Genomic DNA, 21,751 nt, shown 5'->3' with positions numbered 1-21,751 from the left:
ATGGATTCCATTATAAAAATGTGGTGTTTTTCACCCGGTTTGATTTCTGGGCTAAACAAGGGTTTGTATTATTAATACAAAACACACCTTTGTTTTTTTTTTTTAAGGGGGTGATGATCCATCATTCATTGTTGTGAATTTGTATCATTATTTTTACCTTGTATTTGTATTATTTGGAATTGGGGATGAACCAATTTGAATGTTGTATATGGCAAGTCCACGTGGGTGTGGATAGGCTTATGTGTATATCTATATCTATATATATATATAAACCCTATGAGTGAAAGGACAATTATTTCTCTCTAAAACAGCAGTGTACAACTCTGAATAAGCCTCTGTCTAGAGAGGCAATGGTCTCTGTTATTTGACTGGTGTCTTCTTTTCTTCTTCTCTCTCTCTTTTATTTCTAGTCTGTTTCCCTAGTGTCACTTTCAACAAAAAGGAGGGGAAAAAAAAACCATCTCTCTCTTTGTATGAAGTGTTTTTGTGTGGAGAGAATGTTGTTATTGGCACTGGGCCTCCTCTCTATGCGTGCTTATCTAATTACCTTTTTCTTCCAACCAAGGAGTGCAATAAAGGTACCTCTTCTCCCCTTTCTCTTTCGTTATAAAGCTTTCAACAATATATATTTTTATTTTTAAAAGTTTTGTTTTGGTTTGTGCTTGTACTTGCCACTGCTAGATACCTATTTATCTAAACCGGAAAAGTAGTCGCCTGTGTCCTGTGTTGCACTCATTTTTTTTTTTTAATCGTTCAACATTCTAACCACATTGAAAAGGATTTATATTCAACGTATTAGATAGTATGATTTCATCTTAAAACCAAATAAGTGTGGATATGAATTGCAAGCAATAACACTTTTAAGATTAGTAAGTGTATACACTGACACTTTTAAATAATTGTAAATATAGTAAAATGTATCGATAATAGATTCTGATGTGATAGACTCCTATCAATTATATAATTGATTGATAGACTCCAATAACTAATTTTGCTATACGTGTAAATTCTTTTAGATTATATGGATTTGATTGCTATACATTGGCAGCTACCCCTATGTAGCTAATAGATTTTGTTGTGAGCTCATTAAGTTCAAACAAACATTTGATTTGAAAATTAAGCTCATTAACTCCATATGGAAGGACATGTTAAGGACCCCACATAGGAAACATCATAGGATCTCTCAATGTTTATAAGATAGATGAGCTATCCCTTTTGTTGCCATTTTAAAATGGAACTCCATGTAATCTAATAAAGTGTATCATAAGTTGAACCTATATTTTTGCAGCTTAAACTCAAAAGTAAATTTTTTAAAAAGAAAAAGAAGAGAGTTTAATATGTGAAAAACTGTAGTTGAATAATTAGATAAATCGTAAAGAGGTATACTGAGCTTGCACAAAAAAAAAATGTGTATTTAAGATGCGTTCATCTGACACACTTTTTTTAAAACAAAAACACACAGTTAAGGAATCAGTGGATGCAATAGAATATCTCAGCTATGCTTACACATTCATAGTATCCTCATCATATTTCATTCGGAAAGTGATTTTATTAGCTTAAAAAAGAAAGAGGATACAAGATGGATCTAACACACCCTTCTTCAAACCGTTAACCAATCACCAAATGTCATAGCCACCATAAGAAAAATCCCCCCAAAAAAAGAAACCCCATTTCTCATCTCATGCAAATAAAACAACCCTTCATCTTCCCCTTTTGCTATAATTATGAACTAAACCCCAAGAAAAACACATTCATTTCTTCCCCAAAAATCACTTGCCATTTATACATGCCGGTCTCTCTCTCTCTCTATGTGTGTGTGTGTTCTTTTTAGACTGACATAGTAACTGATGTCCACTCATGTTCTTGAAGAGCTGGGTAATTGGGTTGTTCTAGGGTTGCTTTCAATTGGAAGAAGATAAGCTTCAAACAAAGGAAAAAAAAAAGGGTTCTTTGAATGTACTATATTTTTGTTGGGAGAGTGGGTGATAGTGAAAGCTAGCAAGCATGTCTATCACATAAACAAAACCCTAGAAAATAAAAAATTAATAATAATAGAAAAAAACCTCCTTGGCCTGCATTTTCCATATTTGTGGTTGAAATTTCCTTTCCCCCATTTCGTGCTGAGATTGATGTGCATTTTCAGGCTTGGAGGGGATGAATATGAACCCCTTTTCCCCTTCCAAGTATGCACCACAGTACTTTGGATATGCCTTTGTAGGGTACCACCTTTTTCTTTTTTTCTTTTTTTTCCCCCTTAAATTTGCTCCAATATTAAATTAATTACCCAATTGTGTCACAATTTTTTATACACAGTACTCTGATTCTGACACTTTTTTTTTTTTTTTTTTTTGGAAAGAAATAAGAAGAAATCAAACTAGCTGGTTGAAACGAAAAATAGGAAAATTAATTTTCAAACACTTATGAGCAATACTTAGATAAAAAAAATTTTAGTAATTTTTTTTAAAAAAATAATTATCACGTGTCAATTTTTTATTGGGTGCAATAGAAACGACAGAATAGATACCACTCAAAATTTTTCCTTAATATTATTATTTAAAAATTTGTGAGACAATGAAATCGAAGCTCTAATATCAAGTCAATAGTACAAGTCTATTAGAATGAGGAGATGATGAAGGTGTAAGTTTGTGTCGATCTAGTTGAGATATTCTGGTATTCCTCTTGACCTTACTTTCTCAATCATCTATAAAAAAAACCAATAGTACGAGTCTTACTCTAGTTGAGCTATGTGTATTTTTTTTTGACCAAGATGCTAAAGAATAGAGAGTCACTAGGCGTACTAGAACATCTCAATTAGATTGACATTTCCGTAACACCTTCGTCACTTCTCGATACCAATAATAAATATATTCTTAAAAAAGAATTAATATATATAAAAAGAGAGCTAGAAGATAGCTCACATATTTTGACCTTATATGTATTAAGAATTATAAAGTTGGTATATATCTTTAGTATAGTTTTAAAAGTAAAAATTTAATAGTTTATATGATTGGTTAAATTGGTTATAATTTTTTTTAATGAAATTATTGAAACTAAATTTTAATTATGAAAGTATTTATTAGGGTGGGGTGTGTATTAATTAAATGAAATTAAAGGCGGTGATGGGAAAGAAAGTCCATGTGTCTATGTTTTGCTTTTTATCCTTATGCAACTAAAAAAATATCTGTGTGGGTTATGTGTGTGTTTTATAAGCAGTAATGTCAGATCAGTATTTTTCATCTTTTGATGGAACATTTAATTTTGAAAGAAAAAATTATACCTTCTCTTTATCTCATATTCATCCCATTTTTATCATTTCCACCTACCTAAAGCCATGTGCTTTTGTGAAATTTATTATATCACCCTAATGTTTCTTTTAATTTACCCTAACTTAGAGGTTGAATTTATGTTTTGGAATTTTCACAATCCAAGGCATAGATAGTTGATAGTTGATGGAGGAAATTTTCTATGTGCCTATTCTTTATTTATTTCAAGATAAATATCAACTTTATGGTGGTATCAATTTAAACTCTAAATTAATATTGTATTAATTTAAATTCTAAATTTTTATGGTTGTGTGTCTGTTAAACTTCAAACTAATACAACTTTAAAGTTTAAGAGTATAAATTGATATTTACCCTTTATTTTATTTTATTTTATGTATAATATGATAAGGAGAACAAACTTCTATATAGTTTTACTATGCTATGATATTATCTACTTTAGACATAGATTCTCATGTTAGGCTTTTAGGACACTCCAAAATGTCTCATGACAATGAAGATAATTGTTTTCACTTATGTATTGTCAACTTTTTTCTTCTCTTATCAATGTGTGACATTTTTTTGCATCTAATACAATATAATTGTAGATATGGAGGTTCGAACTTTTGAAGAGAGAGCGCATACCATTAATTATCGTTAAACTAAACTCATTTTGACTTATTATCATTGTTGTTGGGAGAGATTTTTCAATTGGGAGTATAATAGAATACCAAATAGTAGTCCAAACATTAGAGGTAAATTTATTGTTGAGAATCTCACATTGGAAAAACCAAGAGGACTCGCACTCTTTATAAGATAAACGCACTACTCTTTTTATTGTCAATTGGTTTTTAGATGAAATCTCATCTATCAAATATGATATCAAAGCCTATAAAGTTGTACTCAAACATCTTCACTAGGTAGACACATTTTTAGCAATCTTCATCATCTCCGATTCATTAATATATTATTAAACACAAATGAGAGAATAACACATATCAATCCAGTTAAAGACTAGAGATAAACCCAAAGAAAGAGAACATTAAATAATTTATATGCATTTTTTTTTTTTTTGAAATCGAAGATTCGATTTTCTACATCAATAATTATTATACTAAAAAATCAATATAATCACTTCAAGACAGAAAAAATGGTGTGTTTACAGTCATTTTTATCTATAGAACATAGGGGCAATAAGGAAATGACCAACCCAGAAGAAGCATTGAAGCTGCCAAAAAGATGTAGACAACAAGGTGGGAGTGGACCATTAATTGGAAAATTCACAGAAAATTAAGAGAAAATTATAGGTTGAAATTATTATCCTATCATTTCCTCGACGAATTAAGAATAAAAGTGGTTAACTAATTAAGCTTAATTAATTTAGACTTTCCCATATGATTTTAATCCCTCAATAATCTCCATAGAATTAAAATGGCATATCATAGGATTATAATCTATTATCATATGCATGTCCAATATCTGTCCATTGGTGGATTATTTTATCATCTAAATCTAAATAATACATCTCATCATTATCCTCTCTATAATTTAATTAGAGTTACCAAATACTCCCACCATTGATAAATAAATACATGATTGAGTAAAAAAAAATGGTGTGTACTATTGAGAATTTTAACCTTCGATCTTATCGACACATATTACAAGTAACGTAGGAGACATCTCTATTTTTCCCTTTGGGAATCCTCAATTTGCCTCTGACCATCAAATGAAATGTGAATAACCCGCTCTGTTCTCTTTGAAACAAGGGATGCTTCTGGTTCTGTCGGTGCTTGAAACAATTTAGTCTTCTCCATATTATTATATCTCTAGAGTCAATAATTTTATATGAAGAACTACTGAACTCAATCACTTGCTATCGTTACTCTTCAGTATAAGTATAATAATTAAAAACAAAATTTAACTTTTAAATCAAGAGCATAAATTTCAATCTCTCTTCTTTTCTAGCGAGTTCAACAATATATTCGGGAAGGAGATTCGAGTATCTAATTTTTTAGTTAAAGTTGCATACTCTATTTCAAGAAGAAACCTTATTATGATACTTTATTTTTAAAATTTCTTCTTATTGATGATATATGCAAATTTGTGCTTGGTATGTGTGTGTAATAATATTACATATTGAAAGAAAGAGAGAATACAATAAGCAACAGATAAATAGGTATTGTGTTGTTGAATATAAATATCCAAACTCTGGGGGTGGTGCACCACATAAAATGAAACTTTTCATTGTACCAATAAAATAATAATGTGAAAGCTTGGTTGTAAGTAAACTTGTGTGTTACGTACAGTACTGCATGATTTGTGGTTCTTCTTTGTCGGGTCAATAATTTAGTGGTTAAAATATCATTTTGATCACTATATTTTAAAATTTATTCGCTATACTTTTAATTCTGTCTAATTTTAGTTTTTGTAGTTTCAATAAATTTTAAATTTAGTTCTCAATACCAGATTATTGTTGATTTTTTTAAAAAAAAATTTTGTTATCTAATAACATTTTTACTATAAATTTTGGAAATATATTCACATATTTTGGATTTTGATTTTAATTTCAGACCCAAAAGTTGAATAAAGAGGTCTGATCCAACATGAAATAGAAGAGTTTGGTAAAAGGAAAAAAGCTGAGAAACAACCACGTCTATGAGTTGAATGACGACCACGTGGAGAAGAATTCTTCACTTCTCTGATCTGAAGATGAGATATGCAGATGGAAATGAATTTGGTAAAGAAATTTCTCTCCCTAGACTGAGGTACGAAAATTTTCTCTCAACTCTCTCTAAAACTCTTCTTTCGATTCTAGATCAGACCTCTTTATTCAACTTTTGGGCTTGATATTAAAATCAAAGCCCAATAAAGTGGTATTCGAGCGAATGTAATCTAGGATAGATTTGATTGAGTGTCATGCCTTTGTAAAACTATGTCTGGTGGCCTTGCCCGAAACACAATGCTCACGAAAGTAAGTTTATCAGAGATTCCTTTAGGTAGAATACCCTGTTTAGATAGAGTTTCCAACCCCTTAGCACTAATGTGTGACAATCTCTTATGCCAAATGTTAGCCTCTATCAATTCATTAGTGGTCACTGTATAGGCCCCCATCATCATCTCAACTCCTCTGACCAGAAATAGGTCATTGACCTTCTCTCTAACTAGAACCACCTTAGAATCTTTAAGAACTTCGAGAATTCCACCATTTCCTCTATATTCACACCCTACTGCATCCATTTATGAGGAGTTTCACAATACCATCATTCAATTTTAATGACACTAATCCAATCCCTTTAATTTTACAAGCCTAGTTGTTGTCCATGTAGACCATTTCTCCACCAATTTCCTAGTAGGTATTGAACCAAAGTCTCATAAGGGGTTATATGGTAGGTGTATCCAGAATCCAGAATCCAATCATATTTACCAGGTTTACATAATTTGTTTTATCTTGTGTTGAAGCTAATACATCAGAGTAAATGTAGGACTATTCTACAACTACAGCTTCAGACTGCTTGCCTTTAACTTCTTTCTATTTTTTCTGATTCTTCATTTTAAGAATAAATCAATCTTTAATTAGGTGACCTTTGTTCTTGCAATATTTGCATTTAATCTTCTGTTTAGGCTTGTTTTCATCAGTATGTTGTTGTTTCTTCCCTTGGAGTGATTGGGCTTAAAATTCCCCTTCACAAACAACCCTTCACCACTTAGTTATTCCTTCTTCATTGTTGCATATCAAGTTCTCTTGTTCTTGAAGCCGCGATGATTGCATCAGTGGTTATAGTATCCTTTTCATATTTCAAAAAATTCTTAATTTCTTTGTAGGAGTTCGGTAGGGAGTTTAAAAGTTCATAGGCCTCATTTTCATCACCTAATTTCTCCCCAAGGTTCTTGAATTCAGCAACAATTTTCTTAAATTCATCAAGGTTAGCAGAAAGTGATCTTGATGAGTCCATTTTAAATATAAAGAACCTCTCCCTTAGGCGTACGTCTTATTTGGAAGATCCTTGGTTGCAAATAGATCTTCCAACTTAGTCTAAATCTTATAGGTTGTCTCTTGATCAAGGACTTGCCTCAAAACGTTGTCACTCAGATTTAGAACTGAAGTACCATAAGCTACCAGCTCACAATCTTCCTTTTCTTGAGTTGTGACTGTATTTGGTAGAGTAGTTGGATCAAGAATGGCCTTGTAAGCCTTCTGTTGGCCAAGGATGACTCTGATTTTGGTTTTCCACTAGCTAAAATCACCTTTTCCATCGAATTTCTCCACTTCAAACCTTGCTATTGCCATGACTTCGCTGAATCTTGATTCTCGATTCTCCAAGAACTAAAATCTTGATTGTCTTTATGCTCTGATACCAATTTGTTAGGCCTGAAATCAAATTTAAAGCCCAACATATATATTATATTTATTTGCATGAAAATTACTATTAGTATTAAACTAAATTTGCTAGAAATTAAAGGGTCGTTTGGATTGACTTGAGGAAAAAAAAAGTTTTTTAAAAAAATTCATTTTTATTTTATCGCTTCTGATAAAAACTGATTCATGATGTGTTTGGATAGATTTTCAAGTGTTTATTTAAAAAATAAGTCAACTTGGAAGAAATTAGAGTGTTTTGGCAACCATTTAAAATAGCTTTTTAGATGTATTTTAATAAGTTTTTATCAAAAGTGATCAATTAAAAATGATTCTTTTGAAAATCACTTTTTTCTCAAGTCAATCTAGAGGCCCTAAAGTACACCTGAAAAGTTATTTTGAATGGTTACCAAACACTCCAATTTTTTTCAAAATGACTTATTTTTAAAATTAAATACTTGAAAATGTATTCCAAACACATTCTAACTTTGAGAGACTAAATTTAAAATATAGAAAGTACATGAACTACTACAGATGGTGGTGGGATACAATACTAAATTTAAAATATATTGAAAGTACAAGACTAAATTTAAGGATTAAGGTGGGATACCTGATCCTGGTAACACTACGAATACGACCCGCTTTGTAGAGATTTGCAAGTATTGTAAACTACTATAGATGATAGATCCTAACCATTCATGTAGAGACTACGAGCGGATGTCCTATACAAAGAGTTTGTATAAGACCGGACCACGAGATGACTAGACTCTGTATATAACGGCGTTGATACTAGAGATTTACATCTCACCTAAACGACCATAGGTGACACGACCTCAATCCTGAGTGTTTTGGGAACTCCTGCCTTTGAGAGCGATCCTTTGATTAGTATAGGTGAGAGTGGCCAGATTGCTAACTCAAGATGCCTACTTTTTCGGAGACTTGTCTGATTTAGGAGTTGGGAACTCAATCCACAAGATGGAATTCACTCCTTTCCCGAAGTAGGGATAATTAGAGAGATTGCTCCTTTAAGGGCTGATTCCAGGGCTTGAACACAGTGGCCACAACTTCTCTTTGGAAGAGGACTCAGTCATAGTAGGACTATGACTTATGTTCATTAGAGGGATCGGCGGTACTTAAGGAGTTAGATGTAACTACAGGGGCATAACGGTTATTGGCCGAGCTGTACTTATGAGCGATCTGTGAAGGATTGTCGCACTACTAATTAGTTAAGATGGACACATAATATATATGTGGTAAAGAGAGTTCAAATGTCGGTCTTTAGTGGAGTGCCTGGCAGTTTACGGATGGTGGACCCCATGACTAAAGAGTTTAGTCAGTTATTCACGTACCGTTGAAGTTTCGAGCTACAGGTCCATAAGGTCCCCTTGGTAGCTCAATGGATTCAGTTGAAGATCAGTTCTTGGTGTTGATTTGAAATGTTTAAATTGACAAGAGGTAATTTGATTATATATGATATGATCGGTTTGATGTATGAGATACATCTAGTGGAAGATTAATGTAAATGAGATTTACATTAAGTGCTATGAAATAGAAAAATAGCTATGATTTATATGTTTCATGAGATGAAATATTAAAACTATAGGTTATAAATATAGTATGATAAGTTGGTTATAATTTATATTTATAATAATATTAATTATTGGATAATTAAATCTTTTTCTCTAATAACCAATTGAGTGGGAGGTTATTGGTGGTTTCATGATAACCGTGAGATAAAATAAAAATTGTTTTCTTAATTTTAGTAAGCATTTGTCAAAATTGATTTTTGAGATTTTCTCTCTCGGAAAAAGAATCTCATGGAAGTTGTCAAGTAAATAAGATTTACTAAGCGACAACTTGACAAAGGTAAACAATCATATAGTGTTTGTAGGCGACAGACACGTAGCTAAGTGATTAGCTAAACGATTGGGCATCGATCTATATGATACGTTTCAGCCATCTCCCACTTGCTCAATCGCTTACACGATTGTTGTATCCTCCGTCTTCTGCCTCAAACCAAGTCCACACAGAGCCTACCCTCTGGATTCTCATACCGAGAATACCAAGGTAGCCTTCTTGGTGGTGTCATACTCAACTCGACATCGTCGAGGTTTTGTGAAGGCCGTTCGTGCTGTTGGAGTGTTCGTGATCGAGGCGATCATTGAGTTCGAGGGCGCAGTGTTCGTGCTGTGTAGCGGTCGTGTTGGACGAGCGTTCGAGGTTGCTGTGTTCGAGCGTTCGTGATCAAGGAGCATAGAGACGAGTCTACAAATGTGTGTAAAGTTTCTCTTTGATCATTTGTAGTTTCATGTTGTAATTTTTGTAATGAATGCATAACCATTTGTTTCTATTTTTTACTATAATTTGTAAAGTTCATACATAATTGTAATTTGGAAAGATCTTTCCATTGCTCATGGCAATCCTCGTGATTGATTTCCTTCAGGTGCATAATATGATAAGTATGGTTTCTGTTGAACGTTGGGTGTAGGAAACCAGACTAGTTTATGTTAATGGTAGGGGTATACATGGGTTGGGTTGGGAAATTTTTGGACCAATCTGAAAATTCGAGTTGGTCGTGTTGGCTACCCGAATAACTCGAATCGAGTCTCCAACTCAACCCTTAAAATTTGGGGTAGGTTTGGTTGGGTTGTTGGGTTATTTATTTTTTTCTTTTCTCTTTTAGTACATTTTTTTTTTATTAACTTAAAATATTTAAATTTTTCTACAACATATATTAATAAATAAAATTTCATAAAACTCAAAGATTAATTATCAAAATCTAAGATATCTATTATAAACTTCAAGCAAATACCATAAAAATAGAGTTATAATATTTATAAGTGATAATATATATATATTTGGTAATATTAAAAAGTGGGTTGGGTTGGGTCAACCTGAACCCAACCCAACCCGAAAAAACACAACAAATTCAACCGAACCCAACCATTATAATTTAGGTTGGGTAGTCTGGGTTGTTCGAGTTGTCGGGTCATTTGAACACTGATGCGTTTTGTTTATGCGATGAAATAATAATGCTTTTGAGAATTAAACGCTAGTTTTCTTCAGTCAAACCCAAGTGCAAGTCTGACCAAAGTTCCTGGTGAGTCTAGGGTCGAACATAGGGATTGCTTGTAAGTATACGATGAAACTAAAAATATGATCTCCGCATGTGTTAAAAATTTTCAAAAGAGATTGAATAAGTAAACTTAAACCTAAATATGCGATGAGGATTATGTCTAAAGTAAAGCAGCGTGAATCGAATAACAGTTATGTGATAGGAAGGTTGAGAAGAATTTTCACTAACATTTTCTAAAGACCTGAATGAAATATGCGATCAAGTTGTACACTTAATGTTACAACCAACACTTCTCATTGTCTTTTGCCACATTATAATCTTCTCTAAGATGCATGCGATAGGTGTAATATGTAGAGAATGTACTTATTTCTAAGGAACATTTTATCTCGTTTTATGAGTCTTAATCTAAATTCTCCCAAACTTAGATTAGCTTTACTTAGAACAATTTCTCAATTGATTCAAGCAACAAATTTAAGCATGCATAAAACAAGTTGATCGCATGATTCCTCCAGTTATTTAGTCATGTTAGCTACAATCTTCCCAACCCATGAAACGATTTAGCTATGCATGATATAGGTGGAAATGATAGATAAGATGTATAATAAACATGTATTCATACTGAAATTCTTGTCAATACAAGAAATACAATACAAATACATAAAAAGAGAAAGGGTCAGAGAGTCGAGTGTGGTTCGCAAGGTCCTGCTTCCTCCGACTTGTTTTTCAGCTGCTTCCTTAGATATTCGAACATAATAATCTTCTTCTTTTCCTAGAGTCCTAAGCTCTCACCAAGGAGTGTCTATGGAAGAATGACAGGGGTTTCAAGCAGAATCTCTTTTTAGGGTGTTCTTCTTGTCTCCCACAATGTATCCCCTAGTATAATAAGAACTTTGAACTTAAAATTTTAACAACTAACGACTAACTCCTCTCACTATTCATCTTTTTCTGCATGACATCTGCATGGGTGTTTATAGGTGTTTACAATCATTGCTTTTCTTAAGCTCATGATTGTATTGATGAGCACATTAAATTCCATATCCTACTGCACTGACTGCAACATATCAATGGTTCATTGAATCTTCAACATAGCTTTCCTGTCGGCTACCAACAATTAAGAAATTTTTGAATAGTGAAAAGGCAACTTGTGATGTGATACCCACCGCCCATATCATGTCATGCCTCATCGCTTGCAGCCTATGCGATCGTCTTCATTATCTTCTCAGGCCGCTTCTTGCTTTGAACACATTAATGGGCATGCGATCACGCGATCATCAGACTTCAGAAGGGTATACTACACCGAAGTAGCGAAATTAGTTTGGAATTTTAAATATGTTATGTGTTAGAACTAAGTGATCGCATGCTTTGCTTTTTGTATAAATTTATTGGCAAAATTTATCTAAGTTGCGTGCCATTGTCTTATTATTTTAAATAAAAGAGATATAATAACTTGTATTTTTACAAGTTATCAAATACTCCTAGTTAATAGTATTTATAAGGGGTAATTACCTTGTAAATATCACATACGGATTTGACAGTTATAGTATGACGTATTCTTGCATAACATGACACCAAATCAAGGATATGAATATGTATGTGAGGATATGCAAGCAAGTACAAATAAATCCAATTAGGTTGTCTCATAATCTATATGTTAGGATAGATTACGCAAGCATGCAAGCATGATGTATGTAATTGAGCATGAAGGTTCCTTATGATGGGAACTACTTACAGAGTAGTTTTATACTATCTCTCGTGATTTTACTTTTTTTTTTTTTTTTTTTTTTTTTTTTTCCGGATAGTCATGTAGGTGACGATGAAATAGTCGAGGATGATCTTGGTATTGAAGAGGAGGAGCCTTGAGGCAACTTGCCAAAATTTTAGCTCAGTTAAATTAGAATCACACATTTATTATATATTTATTGGATATTTAAAGAAGGTATTGTTATTTTATGATTTTCGCTGTTAAACTTTATTTTAAATTTTATTTAGAAATGATATTTATGAGTAATGATCTCTATTAAATTAATTAAATATATGGAAAAATTGGGGCCATTACATTTTTTTTTGTATAGTTTCTATTTAGTCCATATATTTCAAAATGTTATACTTTGTTAGACATTAAATTTTGAATTTGGTTTCAATATAGTCTCTAGGTTCAAAGAGTATTATAATTTTACCATTGAAATTTGAGTTTTGTTTCAATTTGATCTCTAGTTTTCAGTACTCACTTTTAACCTCGATTTTTTCAATAAATACTTACTTTACGTCTTTAGTAGTAACATCTATTAGTTAGATTGAAAGGATTATAATGAATTAAGTTCTATTATTTTTCATCACTCTTAAATTAAATTTAAAATTTCACTTCATGATTATTTAAAATTAATTAATGTACATTATTGTTAGAAACAAATGAGTATTTGGTTAAAAGTCTAATATTCTAAAACTTATGATCAAATAGAAACTAGATCCAAAATTTAGATTGGTTAAGAATCTCACATTTGAAAAATCAAGGGACCTCATGCTCTTTTATAAGATAGATGACTAATTCCTCCCGTTATCAATTGACTTTGAGATCAAATTCCATATAATCTAATATGGTATTAGAATCAATAAAACTCAAATTAGTATTTGGTCAAATAATAGGAAAAATCAAAGGAATTCAAACTCCTCACAGGATAGTTCCCTTTCTTTTTCTTACCATCACATTTTGTTAACCTATATAGTAGAACCCAAAGACCCTTTTTCTTCAACCAGAGTTAATTGAAATCTGCATTATGATTTCCCCATTTTTTTCTATTAATGTTTTAAAAAATAAAGACACATTTTAAAAACTAAAAACAATTGATTTTTAAGTCCTGATCGGATAACTATTTGATTTTTTTAAAAATTAACTTTAATTATAAAATAATACTTCCATTTTTTTTTTGTCAGTCGTCTACATTTGGAGTGTTTCTAAATAATCAAGCCAAAATTTAAAACTAAAAAAAAAAGTTTTACAAACTGTTTTCAGAAGAGTTTTTTTTTTAATTTAAAATTTGACTAGAAATTTAATGCTTACCTAAGAAAGATGATAATGTAATTAGAAAATTGTGAGAAAAACACAATTATCCAGAACCGAAAGTACAAAAAGTTGAATAGTTATTTAGTGGAATCGAAATCGTTATCAAAGATTTAGGTTTGGTTATTTAAAAATTAATTGTACATATTTTTAAAATTTGGACTAAAAATTAAAAGCATTTTAGAAGTACATAATAAAGTAAAAGATTCAATTGAAATTGTTATCGGAAAGTATATTAAAGTACTCAATATCAATATTTAAAATGTCTTTTCTTCATCACTTGCATACAAATCTCAATTTATTGATTGAAATTTAGTCAATTCTGTAACAATGTTCATCTAATTTTGTCGTTGTTTGCATTATTCTCAAAAAAAAAAAAGAAAAAAAGGAATGTTAAACATTGAGATAAACGTAAGAGGTAATATATATTTTTTAAGAAACCAAGCTGAACCGATCCGGTTCGGTGCACATTTCAGATACAACCGAACCGAACCGCTTGGTTCGCCGGTCCGATCGATCCATAATTAAAGCAATAGGTTTCGTTTCATCTTCCATTCACTTCACATTCCCAAATCACGAATCCCATCCTCACCAGTCACCACCGTTCGTGCCTTCGCCACTCTCTCTCTCAGTCGCCGGTTGCCGTCCGCCGTCGAACAGGTTCGGCCATCGCCATTCCCTCCCTCTCTCATCATGGTAGTTTTTGCCGTTCAACTCTACTATTCCTTATCAAATCGAATCGGGCCGATTAAGTTAGGCCCAAAAGCCTTTATAGAGGCCCAATAAATCAGGCCGATGAAAGCCCATTTACTGATGAACCCGAGCAATCGTAGATAATCCGACCCGCAAGTTTCCTAATAGCATACGCTTTGTTTCGTCTATTTATGACGGCCAGTGCTCTCATTCGCCTCTTTTTGTTCCTGTTCTCTCAGGATCTTCAGATCTCTCTCCTCTGCAAAGTCTTGGTTGAATTGAATACCGAAGAATTCAGCTCACATGTATTAGCAAGACCAGTTCTAAGTATTTGATTGAGGAATTGAACCCCAAGTTAATTCTTCACCATCATGAGTATCGAACCTTTTAACAGGTACTTTCCTCTATTAACTTGTGAGCCCTCTCAAATGATAAAATGGCAATTTGAATACCTTTTCTAGCTCTGAACAATGGGACTGTTTTCTGTTGTAATTTTTCTTCGTGGATTTTGTTTAATTTGGTGTGTTGAATGATCTTGATCAATTGGGCAGGTTGGTGAAGTTAGCTGCGAGAGCTTTCTACGATGACATTACGACTAAAGGGGATAATCAACCCAAGACCGGTCGGAGTGATAACAGGGGAATCGCGGTTGTTGTTCTTGATGCTCTCACGAGGTACTATTTGGCGTTTTTATTTACTTGGAAATCTTTAGCCTTATATACAAGGCAAAAGCAGAATCTCGCTCAATTTTGTTGTTACCAAACAACTAAAAGGAGGGGGAGGGGGAGGGGGAGCTACATTAGTGGAATGAATTTTTCGTAGGAACTGTGCTTGAATATGATTGGATTAGTGGGAATTCGAAGGGCACCCTCTTTCTTGATTTTGAACGTATTGCAGTTTTAAGTGGATTCTTGGTAGTTATATTTCCAGACTAAGATGTGCACTGTAGACATTTTATTTTATTTTTTAAATATGTGTGGGTATCCGAGCTAGCTTAAACTAATCCCACGAGAGAACCCACTTGACCCTACAATATTTAAGTGCCAAATAAACTCATAGGATATTAAATCATGGGTAACAAGGATTGAATCCATCCTTTCAAAGTTCTTTATTAAATCCATGGTTCTTTTTTACCACTAGGCCATCCCATGATGGTTCCAGACATTGTACGTATTGTACACCCAATTCTGCTAGTGCTGGGTACAACTAAGTCGATCGACATTATGGTTGCTTGTACATGTTTCTTGAAACTTGTCTCGTATGTGTTATTTCTCTAGTGAAGCTAAGTTGAAGGATGACAGGGCACATTGATGCAGCTTACTCAATAGCTTAGTTGTACTTCTGTTTCTTTTTATTATCATTTCATTTTTGCTTATTATTGGTTCATCTGTTATTTGTTAAGGAACCTTATCCTGTTTTTTAAGTTAGAATTTTTGGACGGTCTGAGCAATTTGGTAATTGAAAAATGTCATTTTAAAGTTTCAAGTTTCATAATTTATTGTCATAAAAGCCTTGCTCGTCTGTTCTTGAATTTGTTATGATGGCAAATCCTTGCACGCATCTATCTTCTTTTGTGAATTTGATGAGCTGTTTTACTGCCACATTATTCCTTTGCTTATCATATTTTTTTTTGGTTGTATCCTTTCCTAGACGACAATGGGTTCGGGAAGAAGATTTGGCAAAGAACTTAAAACTACATTCAAAGCAATTACGTCGAACCCTAAGGTTTTTAGAAGAGGAAAAACTGATTACTCGAGATCATAGAAGGGAGGTCAGTGCTGACTCTATCAATGCATCTTGTTCTTGTGCCTATTAGGTTAGTAGTCTTGAAATTTCTTAGTATGTAGTTTTGAGCATCTTAACTTGATTGTCTATAAGCATCTAAGGTGCTTATGTTGAATGGAGTTTATTTGTTATTTTATTTAATTTTGTTAAAAAGAAACAAAGAAGTGTTTCAAGGGACAGCTAGGCCATTGGAGACGCTTGGGACATTACTGTTTTTGTTGCCTCTTGGTGTATTTAGTTTAAATTTGAGTTGAATAATAAGTTTAGTATTGAACTTTTAAGTTTGTGTCTATTTGGTTCTTGAATTTTAAAATCTGTTTAATAGATCTTTGAACTTTCAATTTTATCCTAGACATATTCGAAGTTCTTATAAATTAATTGATCTATTAGATAAAAAATTGAGTTTTATGTCTGATGCAATTCTAAACTTTCAACTTTTTGTTTAGTAGATTCGTGGTTTTTCAAAGGTCAAGAACTCGTTGGACACAAAATTTGAAATCTAGAGACCGATTGGACATGAAACTGAAAGTTTAGGCACCAAGTTGACACAAACTTGAAAGTTATTGGGACTAAACTTGCTAGACCTATCGAACACAAACTTCAAAGTTATTGGGACCAAATGGGTCTATCGGACATAAAATTGAAAGTTCAAAGACCAATTTAGATACGAGATTGCATAAATGCCACTAGCACTTTGGAGCATATACTAATAAATATAGTCCGTGCTGAATCCATTGATAGATGGCTCTACTGCAATTATTAGTGCCTACATCACTTTACCTTTTTTCATGGACTAGACATATGGGCAATCCACCTTTCTCTCTTGTATGTGTCACACCATTTTACATCTTCACTAGAGAGGAGATTGGAAAATAAGAATTAGAACTAAGTTGAATGACGTTCACTCTCATCACCTCTGCACTTTTTTCTCTCTCATTTTACATTTTATCTTCCTGTATTTCTAAATTCGAGGCTGATTGATATGCGTGGTATGTAAACTTGTCTGGTATTTTTCATATAGAAAAATCTATTTGAGTTGTGTTAAACATATTGCGTAATGATTAATACTTTTTTTAACGTGGAGGAGCGTATCAACAAGTTATCGTTTTGTATCATTATTGCATTATTTATAGGCATTCTCTTCATCTTTTTGCTATTTGCTTTTCCAGACAGCTAAGGGAGCAAAGATATTTAGTGCTGCGGTTGCTGCCACAGCCGATGGTCAACACCCAGTGAAGGAGGGGGATGAAAAGATTAAGATGCACACACATTCTTATTGCTCGCTAGACTATGCGCAGGTTTCTTTTCTATATATAATTTTTATGGTTGCTTCATCACTAAATAATAAGTGTATCTAAACCCCACAAAAACAGACTTAATTCTGATAAGTTACCATATTAAAGCTAAACTTTGTTTCAGATCTATGATGTGGTTCGATACAGGATGCACCGCATGAAGAAAAAACTGAAAGATGAACTGGAGGACAAGAACACAGTTCAAGAGTATATATGCCCCAACTGTTCGAGAAGGTTTTGATGATGGGTTCTTTTTCTCTTAAGAAATGTTCTTTCTGATATTTTGTAATTTCAACCGGATGAAATCACAGCACTGAACACTTGTTAGATTTCTTTATCTGGAAGCAAGCTTGAAAATTTAATGATATTGATTAGGTACACTGCTTTGGATGCTCTTCGATTAATCTCTTTTGAGGATGAATATTTCCATTGTGAAAATTGCAATGGAGAGCTGGTTGCAGAGAGTGACAAACTGGCTGCTGCCCAAGGAGGGGATGGAGATGATAATGCCAGGAAGCGTCGGCATGAAAAATTGAAGGACATGCTTCAAAAGATGGAGGTTTGATCTCTTTAAATAGAATTTTGTTTTTCAACGTGCTGTGTATTTTACATGAAGTACAATGACCCAAACGAAGTGCATTCTGAATCTTGTTTGACTTTAAATATTTATTTATTATTTTTAATCATAACGATCTTGAAAGAATTGAATCCTGGATATGAGAACAGCATAATTTTATGCTGTAGTGAGCTGATTATTTTTCTTTAAATAATGAACACCTGTTTTGTAGAAGACTTCTGATTCTTTTCTTCTTGGCTTCTGTCTGTTTCAGAATTTAAATAAGGTATTTATTTATTATTTTTTGTGATGAATAAATCAAAAAATTGCAGGTCCAGCTTAAACCTTTAATGGAACAACTCAGCAGAGTCAAAGATTTGCCGGTTCCAGAATTTGGAACTCTTTTAGCATGGGAAGCTCGTGCAAGTGCAGCTGCACGGGGGGCAAATGGTGATCTCAATGGCAATGATCCCTCGAAATCAGCTCAAGGTTTGGGATATGGGGGAACACCTATGCCTTTTGTTGGCGAGACCAAGGTATCCATTTTTCCACCTCATGCTTGTTTTATCGTTGGACCTTGAAAGGTACCAGTCTGATGATCAATGAGTTTTTGAATGAATCCGTTAGGTTGAAGTTGCCTTTTCTGGGGCTGAGGGCAAGGGAGTGGATGTTAAATCTGAATCCGAGAACACAGGTCTGAAAGTTTTACCTCCTTGGATGATCAAGAAAGGAATGAACCTCACAAAGGAACAACGCGGGGAGGTCAAAGACGAGTCAAAGATGGATGCTGGTTCAGCTTCTGCTCAGTTTTCTGATGATAAAAAATCATCAGCCAATGATGATGATAAAACGAATATACAGGCTCGTTCAATTAGATTTGCTCTTTTCATTTCTTATGAATTTTAAGTGCTTTTTTATCCTAATATCTAAAATTGAAAGTAATTATACGATTAATGTACTGGTGGGCTGTATTGTAGGATGAGTATGTTAAAGCTTATTATGCTGCTATACTGAAGAAGCAACAAGAGCTTGAAGAAGCTGCTAAGGGACAAGAAGAATTGCCCAGTACAGAGGTTACTGAAAACGTGGCTAACAGAAACTCCAGTCGCCAGGTGGGAATGAAGGCAAAACGTGAAGAGGATGAAGAAGATGATATTGAGTGGGAGGAGGCTCCAATAGGTGGTGAGACAATTTTTCCTGTCCATGTTTGATTCTTTAAATTTTTATGGTGTTTATATCTGCTTATTATTCTGCCGTGCAAGCACCTTGATTGTGCCCTAAATTTGTAAATGACGTAGAATGTCGCATGCTTTTATCTGTTTCGAGATTCAGCATGGTTTTATATGAGAGAAAATGTTTTACTTTGAGAAATAGCTTCTTGGTAATCATTTTTTGTGTATGGATTTTATTATCCTCGTGCAGGGCTGAGGTAATATTCTCTTTATGGTTCCAATTTTATTAAAGTCATTGAAGTGATTTTGTGCATGAATTTTATGTTTCATGTGGCTTAAATATTCTGCTTCTTATTTGTGTTCGGAGCCGCGTACTGACTTTCTAGTTTCAAAACATAATTGATTATTCCTATACAAAAAGAACAGGATTGATTACAAATTGCAACCAAAGTATTATTATTTTATGCTCTCATATCGTACCAGCTTTTGAAGTGATAGCAATTTCAAATTTGCATATCAAATTCACTACTGTGTACTTGGGAGTTTTTGGAAGACATTTAGTGACAAAATTCTTTAGGTTCTTAATTATTAATTTTTCAGTTGTACATTAGATTTTATTATGATTCTTAGACTAACTTTTTAAGGATGGTCAAGTAGAACTCTTCTTTAGTTGGTTGTGGCATATTTTACGAGTAAAATTAAGTTGGGTTAAGGAAGAACCTTACCTTTCATGCCATATTTCACAGGTAATGCAAATGAAAATTACAAGGTTGACTTGAATGTTGAAGCATCGGCTTCGGTAGAAGATGAAGAAGAAGATGATGTGGATTGGGAGGAAGGTTGAAGAGGCAAAGAGAATTTTATACCCCAAATCTGACACAAGGTGATATTACCTTTCTTCCATCTGGAAGGCCTTAATGAATTGAGGTAGAAGCTCTGCAGTTAATCTTGAGCAGCCGTGTTACTTGTTATGTTCGAGCCGATTTTAAAGATCTCTAGCCTATAATTGCTTGATTTACTGCTGACATTTCATCTTGGGGACTCCGATGAATTGAACTGTTTGGTGTGCTGGAAGAAAAGATCAAGAAAAAATAGATATTTAATTGATTTATCACTCACAAATTAAGTAGAAATAAGAGAGGATTATCCATGTGTTACCAATTACAGTGGGATAAACTCGTGTGCTAACTTACTATTGAAGCAATACGGTGTATTTTACAATAGTTTTTACTTGTTTAGCTGATATAGAATTTTAGAAATAAAGACAGCTATTGCCAAACAATTTCTCATTGCTCTCCTTGTAGAAACAATAGAACATAACAAGTTAAATATCTTTTTAAGTATTGCATAATGCACATGCTTTATTTGTATGTTATATATTCTTATTGATTGCAATAACAATTGGCAGCTCTATCAGATCACAATTCCGTTCAGGATTCTACATATTGAGTTTTTGTAGGTTGCAGCAGCGTGGAATGTAGAACGTACTAATCCTGCATAAAACTGTTTACTTTTACGCAGTTTAGTCTCAAGAAAACATTCTTATACTGGATATACAGCACCTTTGATATCCTCTTAATATGTTGCCCTCTTTCCCAGCTTTGGTCACATCAACTTTTAGAATAGAGGGGTTTTCTACATCTAAGCTTGACCCGTACAACTTATAGAACAATGACCATACTTGAACAAGATTTGTTCGGTAGGTTGTAAACTCTGCCTTTGAGTTCTAAGGAGACCGTACAACTTATAGAACGATGACCTTACTTGAATGGGACTGGTATTATAGGTTGTACAAACGTGTCCTTGAGTGCTAAAGAGACTGTACAACTTATGGAACATATCCTATTCAAGTTACATCATTGCTATGTAGGAAGTAATTGAAACAATCTTAGTGGGGTAGCTGGAAAGAAGGAAGGGAAAGGTAGTAGGAAATCCAAAAGCTATCAAGATCAAGGTCATCTACTCTGATATACCAAATGTGAACTAATACACCAGAATTTGCTAGTGTTATTTGGTGAAACTGTCTGTGGTTTAAGCAAAAAAGTTGTAGGTGGGGGGTGATTTGACTTTCCCCTCTTCCTTCTCATGAATTTTCCCAACCCATGCCGACATTTTTGCATAAGAATTATCAATGATCGGATGGTCAATATTTGATGAAGTGATAAGATTAGCATATAATATCCATGGCCAAGGGAGGGAGGGCATAGCCGACAAAGTGATGTAGAAAAAAGCCATTCAAAGTCCATATTCCCACTTCCTGAAGAAAAGGGGAGTGCTTAGTTTTTAACAAAAAGATTGTTTAGGAACTTGGGTTTGCACACTCAACCATATTGGATCTTTGTTGTTTCTATATTGCTTTGCTTCCTCTATTCCAAGAACCACCATTCATATTCTATCTCAAGGCCTTTCTCTGATCTTCAAATAGGATTTTATTGTTTCCTTTTCTGATTTTGACACTACCTTTTTCACCATCCTTTTCAAATTAGATCCTAGAACCGGAGG

General features: G+C 33.4%; 1 protein-coding gene across 2 annotated transcripts; it reads left to right on the top strand.

Annotated features, from left to right (window-relative positions):
• The first annotated feature begins 14,572 nt into the window (after positions 1–14,572).
• LOC120071925 (Transcription factor TFIIE, alpha subunit) lies at positions 14,573–20,600 on the top strand. 2 transcript variants are annotated; one of them, XM_039024361.2, is made up of 10 exons: positions 14,573–14,835; positions 14,993–15,115; positions 16,092–16,212; positions 17,396–17,524; positions 17,646–17,755; positions 17,897–18,080; positions 18,410–18,613; positions 18,705–18,938; positions 19,055–19,259; positions 19,996–20,600. In XM_039024361.2, exons 1-10 carry the CDS (start codon positions 14,813–14,815, stop codon positions 20,091–20,093), a joined length of 1,431 nt encoding a protein of 476 aa, XP_038880289.1. In that variant the 5' UTR covers positions 14,573–14,812; the 3' UTR covers positions 20,094–20,600. The 2 variants fall into 2 exon arrangements, with proteins under 2 accessions (XP_038880289.1, XP_038880290.1); XM_039024362.2 differs by having other exon boundaries at positions 14,611–14,835; positions 19,055–19,256.
• Positions 20,601–21,751: the final 1,151 nt, after the last annotated feature.

Source organism: Benincasa hispida, chromosome 2 (genome assembly GCF_027475165.1).
Source record: "Benincasa hispida cultivar pf3 chromosome 2, pf3_genome.v1.1, whole genome shotgun sequence".
NCBI lineage: Eukaryota > Viridiplantae > Streptophyta > Magnoliopsida > Cucurbitales > Cucurbitaceae > Benincasa > Benincasa hispida.
The sequence above is the reverse complement of the archived record's forward strand: the minus strand, read 5'-3'. Positions and strand labels throughout refer to the sequence as shown.

What these genes read in the sequence shown, in the direction of transcription:
- LOC120071925 (XM_039024361.2), top strand. Translation starts at nt 14,813, where the DNA reads ATGAGTATCGAACCTTTTAACAG. An exon ending in GTTCTTGATGCTCTCACGAG is followed by an intron (nt 15,116 to 16,091) that starts GTACTATTTGGC and finishes ATCCTTTCCTAG; the next exon opens with ACGACAATGGGTTCGGGAAG. An exon ending in CTTTTGTTGGCGAGACCAAG is followed by an intron (nt 18,614 to 18,704) that starts GTATCCATTTTT and finishes TGAATCCGTTAG; the next exon opens with GTTGAAGTTGCCTTTTCTGG.